Source organism: Grus americana, chromosome 10 (assembly GCF_028858705.1).
Source record: "Grus americana isolate bGruAme1 chromosome 10, bGruAme1.mat, whole genome shotgun sequence".
In the NCBI taxonomy this organism is placed as follows: Eukaryota; Metazoa; Chordata; class Aves; order Gruiformes; family Gruidae; genus Grus; species Grus americana.
In genome coordinates, this window is record NC_072861.1 from 13,383 (window position 1) to 33,793 (window position 20,411).

Sequence of the window (20,411 nt, forward strand, 5' to 3'; positions counted from 1 at the left end):
TTTTCTCTGGATTGAATGTTGACAAGTGGCTTGTGTTCAAAATCTCGGCATACTTGCCCGCTGTCCCTGTGACACAGGTGTAGCCCAGCCAGCCCTCCTGTAAGGTTCTGCATGGGCGAGCGTGCCTCAGCCGTGCCCCTGACGAACGTACACACCAGTCTCAACACTAGCTGATGTGTGAAGGAGCCCCGTCTCCTGTGGCGGGTAGAGCTATCTGCCTGCTGCTGATTCTCCGTCAGCTCTCCCAGACACACATCAGTCTGTACAGCCTTAGCACATATGTTGGAGAAAGAACAGAAAATGCAGAAAATGAGCACAATAACCTTTTTTTTCCCTGCTGAGAAAGCCCTGTTGTGTGGGGTCTGCAGCCCCGAGGGAGCCAGCAGCTCGGTGCCACTCTGCCTTTGGCATTCATCCATGTCTTGTTCACAAAGGCAGATGGTAGCTGTTCAGTTTTGAGTGACACCAGGAGCTAATACAGTGGGGTCTTGAATTCAGCATCTTCAACATGATTTGAATGCATTTCCCAAAGGGAGTTCTGTGTTATCCTGTCCTTGTTCAGCTTGCGATAAAGGCGCTGTATAATGCACATTACTGCTGTTCCTGAGAGCACCTTGGCTGGTTTTGCCTTCATTGCATGCTATTACACTGCAGCCTTAAAATCGGGGTTAGCAAGAACGTTCCAATCTCCAGCCACAAGCTTTACACAAACACTGGTAACTGATATAAATGAGCAATATCGGGCACAAAGTCTGGTCTTTTAAATCCTTGCTTTCTCTCTTTGTTGTTGTTTTTTGTTTGGTTGTTGTTTTTTTTTCCTTTGAATCAGTTTAAGACTCGAGTTACAGCTAAGCCCATTTCTCATCTACTGTGCCAGTCACCACAGTGAGCTTTTCTGAACATCACACTATTAGCCCAATGGAGTTCCTTTAAAGTCACGTTTGCAGTCATTGGAATTTCTACTTAATTGGACTATTACGGGGCAAATCTTTTCTTGTGATTTCTTTTGCTGTCTTTACCAAAAAAAAAAGGTCTTACAGCATAGCTCTGCTCTGGAAAGATTAGCAGCTGTAGCTAAACACTGAGAAAAGCTATTGGATGTTGTGTACTTTATTCAAAATAATGAGCATGCACAAGTTCAAAAATTTTTTATAGACGTAATAGGAAGATGAATAAGAACATAAACAACTTAAGGTGGAATTTCTTTGTATCTGTTAAAATGCTCCCTTCCTTCTTTCCCTTGAGGTGTAGTCTGTTCAGTGGGAGACTGGCCTTTACGTACTGGAGACCTTGACCGGTGATAACCACGTGACCTTGACCTAGACCGATTGTTACGCCTCTTCTCTTTGCCTCTTCGTGGATACAGCAGCACTGATGAAGCACTGCAGGGAGACTTGGACCTTAAAGAAAACACAACACACAAAAAAAATGATGTTAATTTAAAACAGTCACTCTCCCCCATCTTTTTCCTCCCAAATTTGGTGTGTGGGGTTTTTTTTCCTCTCCATATGCTCTGCAGCTCCATGCACTGCAAATCATTTTTGTTGCGGTGAGATGCAAAAAGAGCAAGTCTTAATGGCTACAGGGCACTATCAAACATCAAGAAAACATGATTTAGGCCAAAGACAGTAAAGCTCAATTTTGAAATGCCTGTTTAGTCTATTTAACTTCACTACTTGCTTGGCAAGTCATCCAGGATGCAAAATACTTGTACGGCAATCCTACATACGGGGCTATTTAATCACCATTTCTAGCCAGATGTCCTAGCAACTTTTTGCACATACCTCTAGCTCGAAGCAAGGATAGTGACCACATTTCAAGAAAAGTCATATCTAGTAATATGACTCAATGCCATTACTCTAGGGAAGATACTGACAGCATTACTAATAGAGAGCTATTCAGACTCCTGCCCAGGTGATTTTTGGGGATAGAAAACATCAGCTACCCTGGGTTTTTTCTTCACAACTTTTTCTTTTATTTTCCACATACGTTTGTTAGCATCATCTCTCCTCTCAAACTCCTTCATCAATTTAAGATTTCCTTACAAAGAAGTCTGATCTTTTAATTCCTAAGAAATAGTTAACAATGACAAGAAAATACTAGTGAAAGCCTCCAGTCTGCAGGCCAGGATAAAATCTATCCGTCTATCCACATGAGACAGACAAAAGAGGAAATGAAGACAATTTGTCTTGCATATCTCCTCTGAAGAGCTTTGAAGCAATGGTTCAAATCAGAGTAGGGAGATGCAGAAAATCCAGCAACTACAACTCTTCAGTTTCTGGCCTCCTCATGGCTTTCAGGAGGTGAAGGATGTCATTACAGAGGAGCTTTAGTAAAAGACACATCTGCTCCTTAACAACTGCTGCAAAATTATAACTGTTGGGCAACTGTCATCTCTGCCATATTGGAGCGAGTAACCTACATATGGAACTCCTACCGCTGCTAATCCCCTGGATCATCCAGTCCATCTAACGATAGAGAGGTGGAGTGGAACTCCTCCTGATTCTTCTGGACAATCTGCTTCTCCATTACAGACATGTAAAGTATGGAAAACGAACGCCTACGCTCCTTTTGAATCTCATTATATTCCATCAATTCCTTAGCAAAATCATTTGTAATCTCATCAAGTTTGGACTTGTAACTGTTAAAATAACTTTGACATTTACTACAATTATAGTTTTACCTTTATTACAAAAAGACATCAAGAAACAAAACATGGCCAATATGAGAGAAGGTATACTGCGTGCAAATGGCAAAGGTCCTATTTAAGCAAAACCAGTTTAGAATTCCTGCAAGTTTTAGAGAAAGTTTTAGAATTTACATTTGTCTTGGTTTGGTGTTGGATGTTTATCATCTGCAATGAGAAAGCATATTGGAAAAAAAGACACTGTCATTTTTGCTTATGTCAGATGCACTTTGGTGTAACTGCAGTCTGATATGCTACCGAGATACAAAAATGAAAAACAACGCAATGCCATTGAGCCAAATACTTACTGCTCTTTAAGTCTCCGTTGTTCTCTGTAAAACCCCTCTCTAGACAAAGGAGGGGTGTGTGTGTTGTTGGGGTGGCATTTGAATGAGCTGTTGGTACTGCTGTTGGTACCCAAGCTGATGACATGTTTGCAGGAGCTGGGGGATATCCTGGAAAGGGGACGGTGTACCCAGCAGATGGAGGCTGACCAGATGGAAACTGAGGAGTAAACGGTGGTGGTGGTACCCCGGTGGAAGAGAAGTGCCTGGGCAGGTGGATGATACAAGGGACATGGAGGCACAGGCACAGAGACGGGTGTTGATGCTGGCAGTGTTGGGGCCTGAGTCCTTTGGGTACCTTCACTGTGCAGGCATCGTTGGTTTGAACTTCTGAAGAAACCCCAACACATGTGTCACTGTTACACTCTGCCCTGATTTTAACGAGGAAGCCGAATGAAGCGGGAGCATGGTGACGAGCACTTCTTGTTCTCAACTTACGCATTTCTCTCCCTACTTTCTGTTCATTTGAGATGACACTTGTTTCTTGGTCCTCATACTTGCCTTCCTCATCCTCACCCCCAACAGTTCCCTCACTGTTCTCTCCTATACTCAGTTTAACTTCCACATATGCTTCCTACGTTGTTGCCGCATGATGATGTATTTGGCTTGTTCTTGTCCCTGAACGGTTATTTTCTTGCTTGCTGAATTGGAGGTTTTAGACAATCTGTGGGATGGATCCTGGTCTTTGTTTCAATTTATCTTTAAGATTTTATAAACACAATGCACCCTTACAATCTCTCTATAAAAAACCGAAGGACTAACTTGACACGGCAGTAATAGATAAAAGAGACTCCTCTCTCTCCAACTGAGAGAAAGCAGCTTGGCTGTTTGAGATGACTAAATTGAAGAAATTCCAAATGGTGATAAAGTAACAGCATTGACTTTTCCAATAATTTTCTCAATCAGTATCAACTAAGTTGTTAAAGAAAGAATGTCGGAGGCTGATTTCTCTTGGGAGATCAATTTCTTCAGCCCTATTCAGCCAGTAATCAAAAGAGTGGCTTTCCATCTGATTCTTTAATAATATTTAATTTTTCTATGTAATGATGATCTCCTCAAAAAGTGGTCATTTTTCAGAGTCCTCTTTTCAATCATGTACTGGAGTTTTATTTTAAATCATCTTACTGCAAGCACAGATGCCCTTTGTTAAAGCCAATTCAAATTAAGCCATTTAAAAATTAATTACCACTTGTAGTCTCCACAACTATCTGTGCATACTTATGTCACTATAAATCAGCTGTTGTGTAAGTTATGTGTTACGACCTCCTTTCACAGGTTACAAGTAGGAGTATATTGAATTTCCGTAGAATACTTACCGTTCCCAGCCTGATCTGCCACCTGCTGAGCGAACTGCACTGGCTGTCATTGGGTGAGCTTTTGGAGTGGGAGAGGAAAAACAAAAAAATCCCATTCAGTTTATCTGAAGATAATTCTTTAAAGAAATTCTAAAGTTCTAGTTACTTACCAGTTGAGGGTATTGATTGTCCTCGAGGGCCCACAAGACTTGGTAATGCTGGTTGTCTTTGTGCAGGAACCTGATAGCCGTTGTAAATAAATGCAAACAGTTGGAAAATGAGCTCTACTAAACCACAAGAATCACAGCATACGTTGAAATGAAATTTACCTTCTCTTCCAACAAACTGCTGATTGACCGAGAGGAAGATGTGGATTGTCCAGCAGCAGTCACCAGAGCAGCAGGAGGTGTAACAGTCATCATCTGCTGGTGCTGCTGAATCTGCTGACGGAGCCTTTTTGTGTAGCCAGTTCCATTTTTGAAGTTGTTTACAGCCTGGAGGCAGAAAAGAATTTACGAAAAGGTAATATGAAACTTCAGTAGATACATGAACAAAGGCCTCCACAGCATAAAATTACTTGTGTATTTCTGTACAGATGTATCAACACATCACTTTAAACACTGATGTTGATGACTGGTAACTCCGAGTGTCTGTATTCAAAGTACTTCAGTGTTAACACGGAATTTGAAAGTGAGCAATCATGTTAAACAAAAGTGTCATCTGAATTTACCAGGTTGTCTCTAAAGAGTTGTAAGCTTCTGTAGCAACAGATAATGCATTTGAAACGTAAATGTAGCCTTATTCAATTTAGTCTTGCTTAAGGCTAAATAAATAATAATAAAAATATTAATTAATAAAAAATATTAAAATAAAAATAAATTTTACCTTCACTTCCAACAAACTGCTGATTGACAGAGAGGAAGATGTGGATTGTTCGGTGGCAGTCACCAGAGCAGCAGGAGGTGTAACAGTCATCATCATTTATTTATTTATTAATATTTAATTTTTATTAATTAATATTTTCTTCCCTTTCAGCTTCTTACAAAGAGACTTTTCTTACAAACAGTATACGTAAAAGTCATCATGTTACCTTGCGGAGGGACTTGTTGGCAATTAAAGTGTCAGGAGAAACATCTGTCTGATGACACGTTGGGCATGTGTGTTCCTCAGATTCCAGTAATGCTGTTCTAATACCTGTGAATCATTAGAATGATCAAAATAGTTTTTAGCCAACCTAGGGAAATTTTGGGGGTTCTAATCAATTATAAAAAGGCGTATGTCATTAATGGGTGAATATGGTCTTGAATTGAGAGCATGAAGCTATAGCTGTTGAATAGCGTAAACAGTTTCTAGTATGCAGCAAATAACTGCACAGTTTTATTTTCACTGTTGTAACATTTGAAGATGTCGAGTAGACTGTATCTTGGTGTTTCGACTCATCATCTTTCCACTATCTGGTACAGTGAGAAGTCACCAACCTCAAGGTTAATGAACAAAACACACATCAAAAAGCCATTAGTAGGTTTGAGTTCTGAAGGTTTTAAGCAGCTCTCCCGTGGAGAAGAATGCGCATTAAATGCCTAAATATCTGTTTGTTGCAGACTGCAGTAAGTCACCGGAGTTGCCTATATAATTTTGTATGAGAGAAAGGGCTGCGGACAAACTAAATGCATTCAAGATCTAATACTGTAATCACCTGCACAATTATGCACTCTTCTCACACTCATCCTTCTGCATGTAAAGAGGATTTAACTAGATGCATAAACAAGCTTTCTGCCTTTTTTTTTTGCCTTTACAGGATCAGAGTCCTTTCCTATTCAGGGTGTACTTAAGTATTAAATAGAACTGATTAGAAAGTAATTTCGTTATCTCCTTTTTCTGCTTTCAGAAGATCAGATGTGATGTTTGGAATTGACAAACATGGGAGTAGCACTTACATTCATCACAATAACTGTTTCCACAGCAGGGAATAACCACGGCATCAGTCACTATATCTTTACAAATGAGACATAACAATTCATCTGGAATAGGATCATCTGAGGAGGAGGAGGAGGGCTCCTCTGGTAAAAAGGGACGCTTTTCCTTCTTTCCTCTTGCATACGCTTCCCTGGAGGGTGGGACGGGGGGAAGGAAGAAGAAAAAAGTTAAAGATGGGTGAAGGCAAACTTTCCCAAGCTTTGTATTTTATCAAAGGAAGAGAAGAGATGGCATTCTTCTAACTCCACATTAGCCTTCTAAATCATAGGCATTTAGTTTAAACTACTTTTCTATAGGCACAACACCAGAAGAGGGAGGGGGGGAACAATTTTCCTTCTGCAGAACTCTCCCATTCATTGGATCAACTCAGAAATTAGCTCAGACTAGAAAAGTCATTTTTTGACAGCTAGAAATCAGGTGAAATGAATCCCACCTCTCCTTTGCCAGAGGGTAAACACAAAGCGCAGGCTCAGGATGAAGTTAGTCTCTGAGTAATGACATTTTATAAATGAAAGTCTCTGTTATAGCTTCTACAAAGGGAGATCCATGGCTGAAAAACAGAAGTGCTACCAAGTGCGTTTGAAAACAGCCACTCTTGTCAGCACACAATAGCATTTGCTTAGTTTGTAGCATCAGGAAAACTTCAGTCTGTTTCACACGTGGGATTTGATACAAGTTAGAGGGGAGGCAATCTCTGTCCAACAGCTATTTGCTAAATTTTGCAAGAAGCCTTTGATATGTCAAACAGAAGCAAAACGAGCTTTCAAAGAGAATGACTCCACCTTAAACACTGCTGAAATCTTTTGCAGAAATACTGATTCTTAGCATACCACGAGTTCAGCCAGCTTCCAGGGGCATGAACAGTGGGACCACTCTATTTTAATATGAGAAAGTATTTTAAGGCTAAGATACAATGACAATGCTTCCTTCCCCATAACTACGGATGCCAGCCAACTTGGTTCTATTGCCACGCAGACATTTACGCGTGGTTTCTCTTGTTCAGTGTTTGGTCAGTCCAATTAATTCCATACTTACGCATTAATAATTGGTATTGCATATTTTCCAGTGTTTGTCAGCATAGCGCCCTTTGTATTGGGATCTTTCACCTCCATCATGAAGCTCCTTGGAATTCCTGTGCTCTTTTTAATTCTGGGAACAGACTCAAAATGTTTGTCCTGTGAAGAGAAAATAAATGCAGAGATATCTCATCTTAGGACCCACACTCAAAATGACATTTCAATGGTTATTTTAAGTAGCGTAAGCCTTTAATCCTCTCCTTCTACCTAGCGTAAGGGTTGCTCAACTAAAATACTTATTTTCCTAAATGAATATAGTCAAGATGTTCAAAAGGCTTGAGCAGTGTTTTGAACTCAATCGACACTCTTTGGCTTGCCTTCAGGTTCCTTAATGGTGAAATATCTCTGAGCTCACCACCCGCTCAGGGAAGAGACACAAACCCGCTCCTCCTCCAAAGCGCACTTCAGGTGAGAGCTTACTTCAGGGCTCTCGGTCAGTCACCGGGGAAACTTACAGTCACCATCGAGATACCGAGGTTGAATTCTTACCTCCTGCATATACATTCAGTGACTAACCTTAAATGGCAGCAATACTAAACCAGAGACTTGTGCAATTAAAACACAGAAATATTCGACAGATAGGGTCAACAGAAACATCTTGGTTTTATACAAAATACTAAAAACTGTGAACTGTCATCAAAAAGAGTGAAAACCAGAAAAATTTCCAGTAATAGTGAAATATCTAAAAATATGCATGAAAGTTCCCAGAGAAAGATCTATGAATATGTTTAATCTCTGTGACCTAAAACAAAGAAAATTTTACATTTATAATTCCAGGTTTCCCTTGCATTTTGAAGGGCTTTGCAACATTGCCATATAACCTCTGTATTTCACCCCAAGAGAAACAAAAAAGAGAAAATATGAGTATTCATGCATTTGTTACGTAACTGCCAAGGTAAAAAAATTCAAAACTCAGTGAGGCCAGAAGTCCCCCACAATCTTACCCCAGTCGTTGGGCAGTCCTTTATGTAGTGGCCAGGTTTCCCGCAACGAAAGCAAATATATGATGGTGGAGGTGGACCCAAGGGTTTCTTCATGTAACTGAAAGGTTTGGGGAAGGGAAAAAAAAGGTATATATGTGTCTCTCTTGTTGAAACAAACATCTCTGCATTTTTTCCATAGTCTTCAAAGAACAGATTGGACATTATCAAAACTTACTTGATTGGATCATATGCCTGGCAAGACTGGACCATCATAGCTTTTATTTTATCTTCTTCGGAAGCGTTGGCTTCAGCCAGATCCGCAGTCTGCGTAACAGGTAATGATTTGACACACACGTTAGGAACACATTGAAGCACACACAGCCAAAGACAACACCACTCATCCCATCCTGTAAAGAGCAGCACAACGCTAGCGGAGGTTGCAGGAGAACAGCTGCTTCTATAAAATACAGTTATCCTGGAGATGTTCTGGGGAGTCCTTACGCCATGACAGGGTGTTTATGTGCCTGTCAACCTACTTGAAAATAGCGTTCCTGAGCACTCAAACCTTTAGACTCAGCTGTACCTTACATAAAGACTCGTGTAACCAATCCAATTTTGTCCCACATGGACTGAAGCTATCTGTAGAAAAAATTATACCATCTAGTATTTTTAAGCTGATTTTTAAGCTCCAGACTATTTGAATAAGAAGATACCCACTGTACATTTAATTGAGAAAGATGTATGCAAGTATCATTATTTACATTTTACAGCACTAAAAGGACATACAACTTAAGAGTCAGGGCAGTTGGTTTTGCTTGTTGAAATTCAGCTTCAAACACAGAAGCATTAAAAGGAATCCAACATTTTACAATCCTTCAGCAAGACAAAAGATTCTTTTCAGTAGAAATTTGACCATCATGTGCTGCAGGCAGTCCAAACTGCATGTTCCCCCCACTCACTTCTTCATATTAAGTGATTTAACTAGAGTAAGAAAAAAACCTGCAGTTTTTTTCCAGTTGACTGTTCTTTTTAACATACAGTTTGTAATATAAGCCTTCTGCAGAATTATATCTTCAAATTATTGAAGTCAGCTGATTTATTTTTTTTAGTAGTATTTGCTCAAAAGTTTTCATTACACACGATTCCAGATACAAGCAGGGTCTGAGGGAGTGACTGTAAATGATGCGGACCTTCAAGCACCTCTCATTCAGAGCAGCCGCTTGTGTTAGGTTTTACATGCATTCATTCACAAAAGCAACCAACTAGTTTCTACAGTTTATTAAATGGTTCTTTCATATACACAGCTTTTTCTCAACAGTAACATAAGCCAGTTTGACATCTATGAAATCACTGCCATTAACATTTACAGAAAACTTTACAGATAATCGACTGATTTGTTTGAATCCAAGCGTTTTACAAAACACATCCCCAAACCACAAAACATTACTAGGAATAGAACAAAATTCAAATATGGCATTTAATACATAGTAATGATAAACCAGAAAACTTTTTACAACACATTGCCTCCATGCTAGCCAGTCTGCACTAAAGAGGTTAGAGTAGCACTTTTGAGCTGCTTTATGTCACGTTCCTGTATTTTTCTGAAATGCTTAAATTTTCTCAAAAGCTTAGATGTGTAGACCACTTGGACAGTTTTTCCCATTTTAGAGTAAAACTTCACATGAGTTTACAGAACCAAGCACACGTGTAGGGACAGCACTAATGGAGACCAATTTCTTTTGGTGGCTACCTTCCAATCTATTTTGGTGGCTACCTTCCAATCTAATTTTATTTTTTTTCCCCCAAATTTACAGAATTTAATTTCTGCAGTGAGACGGGTGAGAAGTTACCAGTGGGAAGAGATTTCTCTTCCTTGGAAATGAACTCCAGCCTTTATTTTGAGAACGAACTAGCTCCTCTGTGTGAGGCCCTGCCTTCTCTAATTTGTGCAGCTTTAAAGACTAGAAATTTAATTGGCTAGCGCTACGCCTTCACACAAAGTGCAGTCATTAGTGCTTCCTCAGACAAAGTTACACACAGTTGAGGAAAGAATGCAGGCAGTTCCATAGGAAAACAGGGCATTACCACAGTTTCAGAAGGTCACGACTGCTAATATGCCACACATGCCCATTGGTATATTCCTACAAGCAATTGGGTACATTTACACAACTTACACAGTCTGCGTTCAAACAAATCAGATTGTGTTGCCCACTGTACATACACTACAATTTATGAAATTGTGAAGCATTCAAAGAATGGACCTATAACTATAATGACTAGAAATTCAGAAATAGCCATGCAGTCGTCCATGTGAGAGAAACGCTTCTCTTTTGGCTGTTGCAAATCCCCCTGAAACATCCATAACTTACAGCCAACTAAATTCTTCTGTGAAAATTGTCTTAGTTTCCAATGCAAAATTAACAAAACATAGGAAAAATGGTAAACAGCTTCTGAAGTGCCTCTTCTTTGTGTCTTGAAGGTGAGTAATTTGCAACATCATGTTGGGGCTGATAAGGTGCTCCCCTTCTATCTTCCCACACTGGGAACTACTTGTTACAGAATAGTATCAAAGTATACAGACATTTTAAAGTCAAAATAAATTATTAAAAATTATATTAAAATTTTGTTCACATGACAACAGTTATCCAGCTATAGATCACAGTCTAAGATTTAAAAATATGAAGCAAATACTATTTTTTATTACTTGACAAGAATTTGTATATACCTTCATAAGCTGGGCCAGAGAAGTAGATGCAGAAGACTCATCAACCTGTTCACAAAAAATTAAATACATATTCAAGTTCCACACTCAAAACACAGCAATAGTTAACCTCTCCTGTAGTCTGAAAGTCTGCACTATATCCTCTGAGTGTCACTGAAAGAGATATTTCCCACCTACTGTGATTTGTATTTGCTCAAAACAGAGTCCAAACCTATGACAGCTTCGGAGTGCCTCTGTGGTTAATGAAAAGAAACTGTAATACCCAGACCCGCTGGAGATCGACAAGGCTCTAACCTTGTGCCAAAATTTGTACACTGGCTTTCAGATATTTTCATTCGCAGACAAACTATTAACTGCTTCATCAGATAAAGTGGAGAGATCCAATGCAGAACTTGAGAATACCACTTTGTGTAGCAACAATATTTATATTCATGGCAACCTATTAAACACATTTATGGACCCAGAGGGGCCCAAACAATTTCACTTCAATTATACAGCTTTAGGAACAAATGCCCAACTAGTTAAGGACATGAAAAAGAATCATTTAGCTGCACAGAACTGCCCTCAAAATGTATGGGATATGTTGGGTTTGGTATTTGTTGGAACCCCCCATTTTTTGCCAGTTAGGAAAAAACCATTTAAAAACAAAAGCTAAGTGATAAAATGTGAAAATGGCAAAAGGCACACTCCAAACAATGTTTGTGGCAAGAAACAAAAAGCACACACAAGCTATACAAACATGCATATGACTAGGTGTAGGCAGACCGGTATTGAACAGGGCACTATGGTCAGTTGTGCAAACCTCGAACCTACATGATCTAAAAATGATCCTACAATATCTGTGCCACACAAAGTCATTCAGGAAATAATCTAACATATTCAATATGAAATACAATGCATCGCTAGGCACCAATGCCAATATTCACATGGGAACCGTGCAAATGATGGTGTTACTCAGTTTTTACTATGCTGAATTAAATACGCTGTATTTACAACGTATACTATGTTTGACTGGAAAATATATTCAGTTAATGTTTGGAAAACTAATACGTGATTTAGAATTAAGTGCAGTGTGTAGAAAAAAGTGTGAAATTGTGGTTTTACATACTGCTTTTGATGTTCCACTCACTGGCTCAGTTCGACTTCTAGAAGAAGAAATAAAGGTGATCAGAACTTAAAGCACTCGTACCCAACATAAAGCAGTGAAAACAGATCATAAAACCTGAACATCAACACATTATGTTCTGAGAGTCTACTGAATGTGGAAAGTTATTCATATACATAAACTGTTCCCTCTTGGTACTTTCAGTGCAAGTAAAAAAACCCCTTCAATATCCCATGTCTACTTTGCACCAATTACTCTAAGACTTACGGATACAGACCACAACAGTGAAAGTGGAAGCCCTCAGATATTTTGTCTCTGCTACATATCAAAAATATGAAGTCAGTATTACAGTTTTGTGTTCTTAAATAATCAACCATCAAAATACAAAGGTAACTTTAGCCCATCTGTATTTCCCTAGTATCACAAATAGGTACCAGATAGAGTACTCTAGTTCCTAAGAAAGAACAGTGATAGGCTAGACACTCTGAAGTGCAAGTTTACTTAAGTGAAAAAAAATCAGTCATCTGACAAAGAAGTAACACCACTGTCAGCAACACAGCCTTTAGAAGAGAGTTTCTTTGTGGAAGCCCAAGCACTGTGTTCAGATGTCTACCATACTTAGCCATTAAAGTGCCAAAATGCTACATGTGTTACCTATGCGATATTGATTAAAAATAGTAGTAGAAATGTCACCTGAAAGGAGATCCTAAGATTTTGGGTGATTTATGAGCCCTGTGACCAAAAAAAAAAAAAAAAAAACAACAGTCTTAATTGCCAGAATTTGCTTTTAAGGTAACCTTGAAAATGCTACGATGTTCTAGGAAATACTGATTACATTTGAAAACTTGCTGAGATTCCACATACTCATTGATCTGTATCTGCATGCTGCTCATCATGGATCAGACATGCAACCACTGATATCGTTACAAACAATTCATGCATCATCCAAAGTGTCCCATGAGCGGAGGCAATTCAAAGGCTGCTGTGGAACTGATGGACAAATAGAAAGGCTCATGCTTCCTGCCACTGCTAGAACACCACCGAGGCTCGCAATTACAGCCACGGACCTCCCGAAGATGAGGATGTAGAAGGAACCACTTTAGATTACCACATAATGGTTTCTTCATCCGTTTACCCGGAGAACATACTACAAGGCGATTAGCACATTTTTGAAGGCCTCTCCACCATTACAGCACGCATTCATCATTCCCAAACATTAACTGCTCTACCAGTTGTTTCTGCAATTGTTCCAGCTGAAGGAACAGAGACCTAATCCGCCTGGTTAATTTTCAATGAACAACAGTGCCATTCTTTCGTTATCCTCACACACAGGTATCCATTTGATCTTTGATGCTAGCAGCATCGATCCTCTCCTTTTAGGGCAGCACTGCAATAGCAGGAGAGGATGCCATCCACCAGAAATGGAGGATGCATTGGCAAGGTATGTTTAAGCATACATATTTAAATTAGCCCCCAAACACGGCCATGTTTATAAGCACAATGCTGTGGTGTCCAGAATTACTAGGGAGTGCCTGAAAGCACTTCAACAACTACTGCAGTAATATGCCCAATGTTTACACGCAGAGCCACATAAATTGAGGGGGGTTTGCTTGCAAATGCTTCATGGGTACTAGGACGCTGCTGCGCTGTTTGTCCCAGACACACTGTAACTCATCAGTCTATTTTTTGACAACCAATGTTACAAATACATGGCAAACCCACAAGCTGCTGAAATCGACTAATTGTGGTGGAGAGGTGTAACTTTAAGAAGGCTGGAAAACACGACCATTCAAACAATGCTAATGTAGCTGATATAGAACTGGGCTCTAGGAATACATAAGTGGCAGTAATATTCCTGTAGTCAGGAGTGTATTTGAATAGCTGTAATTTTCATCAATACCCCTGTTTCTCTGTCCTCCGGAAATCTTGGGAATACAGAATTAAACGTGGAGCACAGATATCAGCTCAGGGTAAAAACAGACATAGAAAGTTAACTACTAACATTTGGTAACATGCTAAACTGCTTACTGAGTTTCAAGTTTGGAAAGGATTAAGTAGTATTACATGAACTATTCCTTCATCACACTCGCACAAAAAGCAATACACTTTAGGATGTTGTTCTTTTCCTCTTGCCTGAGATGGACACGGCCTTTAGGAAACTAAAAGGAAACTTGTCCGCGTGGTTCACCAGCTGGCCACCCTTGGTCCTTCCTGTACGGCTAGTATGCAAAACCCCCAGATTTGGGGCATAAGAACACCTGCCATATCCCTCCCCCCCAAACACAAGAAATAGTCAAACACCGAGAATCAGACTCTTCTGAGATGGGAACAAATTATAATTTTACACTATAATGTGTATCTGCCTTTACTATAAAAGCAATGAAAGCAAACACATATAATAAGGAATCTCTCCACTTAGAGGAAACAGGATCTATACCTTGGCTCTGAACAAACCCAACAGAATCACCCTAAAGTTACCATTGTTGGAATTGGAACCCCGTGCCCCAGAAGGCCTAAAAATCTAAGTCTACTTTGGGACAGATATATGAAAATCTACCCATGACAACAAAAATTACCAGCAGCTTGAACAAGAAAGATACAATCTGAATGCCTCTGTAAACGAGTATCCTTTAAAAAGTTAACTGGCTGAAACCCCTAACAAAGAAGCCAATGCTTTATGGATACTTACAGAACATGTCTTTTGCTGGTAGCTTTACCTCCTCCAGCAGGGATTCTTCTCACAATTACCGATGAGTTCTTAGGAATCAGGGCATTCTCATCTGTGTATTCTGAAAACAACATAAATACAGAAAAAACACAGCAGTCAGTTTGTAAGAATGTATGCTAATACGTAATTACATAGCACTTCAGGAGCCCTTTACAGATGTAAGAGCACAATTTTATATGTAACATCGCGCTTTTATCGTCTCAACACACTAGCGGTACATTTGAAGAATGTTTGATAACCAAACAGAAGCAGCAAACTCTTTTTCATTTTTTTAATACTGTTTGAATGCCAACAGCAAAATAGGCTCAAAGGGCTCTAAAGGAGAGTCTGCACGAGGTTCTCTCCTGATCTAGCTTAAGTTGCTTTTACTTCCGTTAGGCTACAAAACTAATAGATCCCTGGAGAAAAACAAACCACAGCAAGTCTCACCTGCATAAACCAGGTGACAACAAAACAGGCACCGGGCTACAGCATGAAAACTCCGCACCATTGCTTTCATAGCGGCTCACTGAAAACGAGTCACCTCTGCTGCTCGCGCTCAAGACTGACAGAACACGGAAGAGACCCTGCCATCTCTGCCGATTTCTTGGAGCTTAATCCATCAACAACCACACTTCTCAGCTGCTCAGTGCTTTACATTTAAATGGAAACAAAACTGGCAGTGCTAGAATTTGGATCACAGAAATTTTGGGGGGTTATTTTGAGCTTGCTTTCACAAGCAGGGCAGAATTGGCTCCAACTACAGTGGTATCTCCCCTCTTCAGCTAATCGCCTAGTTTGACTTAACCAAAGGGACGTGAATTCTTTCAATTCACTGTTTGCAGAGCAGAGAAACTCTCTGAAATGCCAGAGTTTGCTACGCCCGTGCCGAACTGAGGATTGCGGTCGTTCTGCAGAAGATTCCAAGTGCCAGCACCTCTCCTAGAAAGAGACTGTATATATGAGGACAGCGGCCAATACATTTATTCATAAATTATGCAAGCCCACAGAGGTCAATTGGAACACACACAAGAGGTGTATTATGCAAAAAGAAGAGTACGTGCCCTTTTAGTATTTTGTGACAATTCGTTGACCATTAGAAGAGAAGCATTGACATCTGCCGCCTTATAGGCTATTCTTGCATGTTTATATAGCGAGATAGATATAGGCTCCAAAAGAGCACCTACATTGCTTTGAAAGGAGGAGTCAATAAAAATCTAACATACTTCCAATCATTAATCTGATTATAAAAACTGCCCGATGCCTTCATGTCTTATGTGGTGTAACCAAAGTAATCCCCCATGCTAGCACTGCCAACACAAAATGGCACAGCGAAGGGCAAGGTTTAAAAGTTGCTTAAGCGCCGTCTCTAAAATGCGAAGTTTGCACAGTGTTGGAGACATTCCAGTAGACAGACAGACAGACATCAGCTCTGAGGCCAAATTAATTCATTCAGAGTTAGCGTGGGTTTCTTTCAAAGACATCATGTCGTGGCATTACTAAGACTGTCAAGTGCAACACTGAACTCAGGCAAGTCCTGAGTTCAAGAGACAGTCTTATAAGAGCACTGTTGTTCCTTAACACTATTCATCTAAGACCAGTTCAGAGTCTCATTTTTGGGTTTATAGTTTTTATATTTTGTCTGACAAGCAGAATAGCACATTCTCCAAGTGGTTTGAGTCAGAATGCGACAGGACAGGAGAGAGTACTCAAGAAACCCAAGTTCAGGAGTTTGCGGTTCTTCCACAATATTGTGAGAACATATAAATTATGTGACCATTAAATTATATTATAATTATAAAAGACAAGTCAAGAAATTCAGATCAAATTAAAAGGAGGCAAGTTTAAATGCACCATTCTTGAGTACAGGCTTTTTGAAGGGAATTCTGCCTTTATAGAACATGCCTCCAGAGTAAGCATGGAAAAGGATACCCTCCCCTCCTTTTTTTAAATAGGTTCCAACCATCCATTTTGCCTTCCCAGCATCTTAAAGTAAGTCATCGCATCACTCTTTCCACTGATATTTAAAATCCTGTCTACTTTTTGCTTATACTGGCACTGCTTCTATGACGAGATTTCCATTATGAAAAGTAAGTTACCGAGCAGTAAAAGGTTAGAGACTTGGAGAAATCTGAACAAGCAGGCCATCTTCACTCAAGATTCGCTTTGTTCTTTCCAAGATCATTTCAACATTTAGTCAGGACTTCTGCACAGACAAAGGTATAAAAAAACCCAATACTTTATGTCCACATGTAAGAATTCCAAATATCCTGTTTAGGCAGAATATCCTGGTCTAGTTTTTTCCTTTATCTTCTGAAGGTGAGTTTAAGCACCTATAGCTGATTAATAAAAACTGAAATTCACGGTTATGCATATAAACCAAAAATTTGACATACATATATATTACACTGAAATGTATTCTCTAGCTTTGCTCTGAAAACCACTGGGGCATTTTTGTGTGTTCACATGGAAAACACCCTCACGAAAGCTTCCATAAACATTCCAGCCTGGTGTAGTGGAGGAGGGTGTCCCTGCCCGTGGCAGGGAGGTTGGAACTAGATGATCTTTAAGATCCCTTCCAACCCAAACCATTCGATGATTCTATGATTCTACGAGCTGTGTCACTAACATACCAAGCTTAAAATTTTATCCTCATTTTACAAAGGTCAAAGCGCAACACAACCTAAATAGAGGAGGACTTTGTCACTGTTAAACAAGACTGATGCTCTTTGAAGTATGAAAGATATTCCTTCTTTAACTTCACCTTTAGGCAACACCACATTTAACAGCACCTAGTGGAGCAGACACTTTTTCTTCACTGGATTCTGATTATGTATGAAAACAAAGCAACACACTTTGTACAACTGGAATTATGCATATTAGAGTAACACTTGATGGGGTGACATATTTATGAGCATAAATTTTTATTCTAAAACTTTGCTTTCTGTTTCTCACCTGCTATAACAGAATCCATGTGTTTGGCCTATTTCAAATATTTTTTTCTTCTAGTAACAATAATTGGGCTCCATTGCGGTTTACTACCATCCAACATTCTCATTTGAAGGCCCTGTTTACACAGACCCAACTATCACAGGAGTGATGTCAGCCAGTTGGCCATTCAGCCTGCTGGCATTTGTGACGTACTGTTAAATCTTCATAGACATTCTCCTGAAGATACTTTAAATATCTGTAGATAAACAGTGAGCTTTAGGTCCAACCACTTTAAAGCCACTTTAAAGGCTGGGGCTGCAGTTACCACAGCATACATATTATTCTGTTTAAGTTTTAACACGTCAAACAGGAAGAGGGGAAAAAAAAACCATTAGTACACATGTTAAAGACTGTTGTAAGAGTGTCACAGAACCACAGGGGGAAAAAAAAGAAATGGGATGTTTAAGGAAAGAAAACACTTTACATGTCTTTTTATTTCTGAGAAATCATATCCCAAAGTCTTTAATCACATTCAAACTTATCAAGATGGCAGATTACCAAACAGAAACATCACACCAAGTAATACAAAACCATTACCATCTCTGAGAATCAAGCACCATTTATTAGATTTAAAAGAATTTATGACTTCTCTAAGAACATTTATTACGTATATTCACCATAAATGTTCTGCCATAAAACATCAGTACTGCCCTGACATGGTTAGTACCAAGAAAAAAAAAAAAATCCTTTAGAAATGAATGATGAAATGATGCTCAACAGCATCTGAATGATAATGTCTTTGGTGAAGAAAAGAGGTTATATGAACAAGAAATTCCAAAGTCTAATTTAGATACAGAGAACAAGAACCGTGCAAGAAGGCTTTAAAGGGACTGCATAGATTATAACTCAGATACAGTCTTGATTCAAAATCTTGCTAGTGAGCAATTTCTGCAACAGCCACAAAACCAGGTTTCCAATGCAGTGGAGTAAAAGAAGTTGAAGAGAAAATTAAGTCACCAAAAGCACTTTTTTCCTTCAAATTAGCCATCTGTTCTATTTCTAGCACTTTCAGCTTTCTCCACCAGATTTCAGAGAAATCTTTCAGGTTTGTTATTGTAAGATATCCTCCCAAATCTCCTTATCGTTTTACCTAAAAGAAGTCCAGGAAACTAAAACTTTTGTAAGCACTACATGTCACACATCAACCACATATTCTTCTATGCCTAGCTCCATGTCTAAAACACAGATCTGAAGGTAGCTGTCAGAACAGCAACTCCAGAGGAACAGCTCGGTAAGGCTCCCAACACAAGTCACAGCTACGAGTTGTGGCCAAATCGCATTATGGCTTCCCACCCCGCTTAATGCCCGGTACGGCTTGCCCTCCCAGTCCCCCACATGCCGGCGGGATGGGCCCCAGGCTGACTCACGCTATGTGGGGACGACCCACAAAGAGCAGAACGTGGCCCCCGCAGGCAGCGGCCACTGCAGGGCAGTCTGTGCCACTGTCAGCCGGGTGATCCTTGAGGCCCCACGCCCGCTGCCCCCACACACCTTCTTTGGTCTGGGCATTGGTGATCTGCAGGTCACAGTTGGCTGGCTTCAGCTTCTCGCGACTAAAGATCTGGCGCTTGAGGTCACGCAGGCAGATGTGGAAGCCGTTGAAGGTGACTGTATCATAGTGCAGCTTTGAAGAGAACTTATAGTGGACACATGACATGGTTGGGCCACCACCACCAACAGGCACCACCCAAAAGGGGCCTGAGCAAAGGCGGAGGCGTGAAGCACGCTGCCGGACGGCCTTTGCATCACAAGGTCTGTGTCTGAGGCTGGGGGAGGAGGTTCTGGGTCCTTCCCCGGGTGTGCCCCTCAGAGCCCTGTGATGGCACCGGAGAGTCACAGTCACCCCATGATGTCACTTGCGGTGGGCACCCATACACGCCAGCGTGGCGTACTGCCAGTGGCACACGAGACGTCGAGTCCTGTGGGCAGCACCCGAGCCATCGAGTCCTGCCAACGGCACCCCAGACGTCGTGACCTGCCAGCGGCCGAGGAGCCACCAAGACCCGCCAGTGGAACACGAGCCTTCGAGTCCCACCTGCGGCACCCATCAAGTCCCGCCAGCAGCAGAGGAGACATCAAGTCCCGCCAGCAGCTGACAGGACACCGAGTCCCAGCAGCAGCACTGGAGGCGTCCAGGCATGAGCCGGCGGTGCCGGGAGCCGCCAGGAGCTCCCGGCGGGGGGACACCTGCCCCATCTGCTTGGGTCCCCTCGAAGACCCTGCTGGCGTGGACCCGTGCTGGCATGCCTTCTGCCATGCCTGCATCCAGCGCTGGGCTGCCACCGCCCTCGCTGCCACCTGCCCGCTCTGCCGGCAGCCCATCGTGGCCATCCGCCGCCTGAGGCTGGACGATGACCGTGCCAGGGTGGCCCGCAGTCCCCACAGCCGCTTCCATCCCTACGCGGGGCCGTCGCCGTGGCGGTGGGGGCGGCAGAGGCAGCAGCGGCAGCGACACCCCAGAGGCCCCCGGTGCCGGAGCCTCTCCGCCGAGCGTGGGGAGCGCAGCCCCCCCGTGCCCCGCCAGCGTGTCCGGAGCCTGTCCTGGCAGTGGGACAGCGATGGGCGCAGCCGGCTCCGCTCCCCGC

The 20,411-nt window shown here is 41.2% G+C and overlaps 1 protein-coding gene and 1 pseudogene across 1 annotated transcript; both read right to left on the bottom strand.

Moving 5' to 3' along the window:
• Window positions 1–2,442: 2,442 nt before the first annotated feature.
• Window positions 2,443–7,842, bottom strand: LOC129210580 (E3 ubiquitin-protein ligase RBBP6-like; annotated as a pseudogene).
• Window positions 7,843–10,632: 2,790 nt separating this feature from the next.
• On the bottom strand, window positions 10,633–19,483 carry LOC129210906 (E3 ubiquitin-protein ligase RBBP6-like). The gene is made up of 5 exons (XM_054837273.1): window positions 19,318–19,483; window positions 14,818–14,917; window positions 12,132–12,168; window positions 11,027–11,071; window positions 10,633–10,847 (listed from the first exon to the last, which is right to left on the bottom strand). Exons 1-5 carry the CDS (start codon window positions 19,481–19,483, stop codon window positions 10,719–10,721), a joined length of 477 nt encoding a protein of 158 aa, XP_054693248.1. The 3' UTR covers window positions 10,633–10,718.
• Window positions 19,484–20,411: the final 928 nt, after the last annotated feature.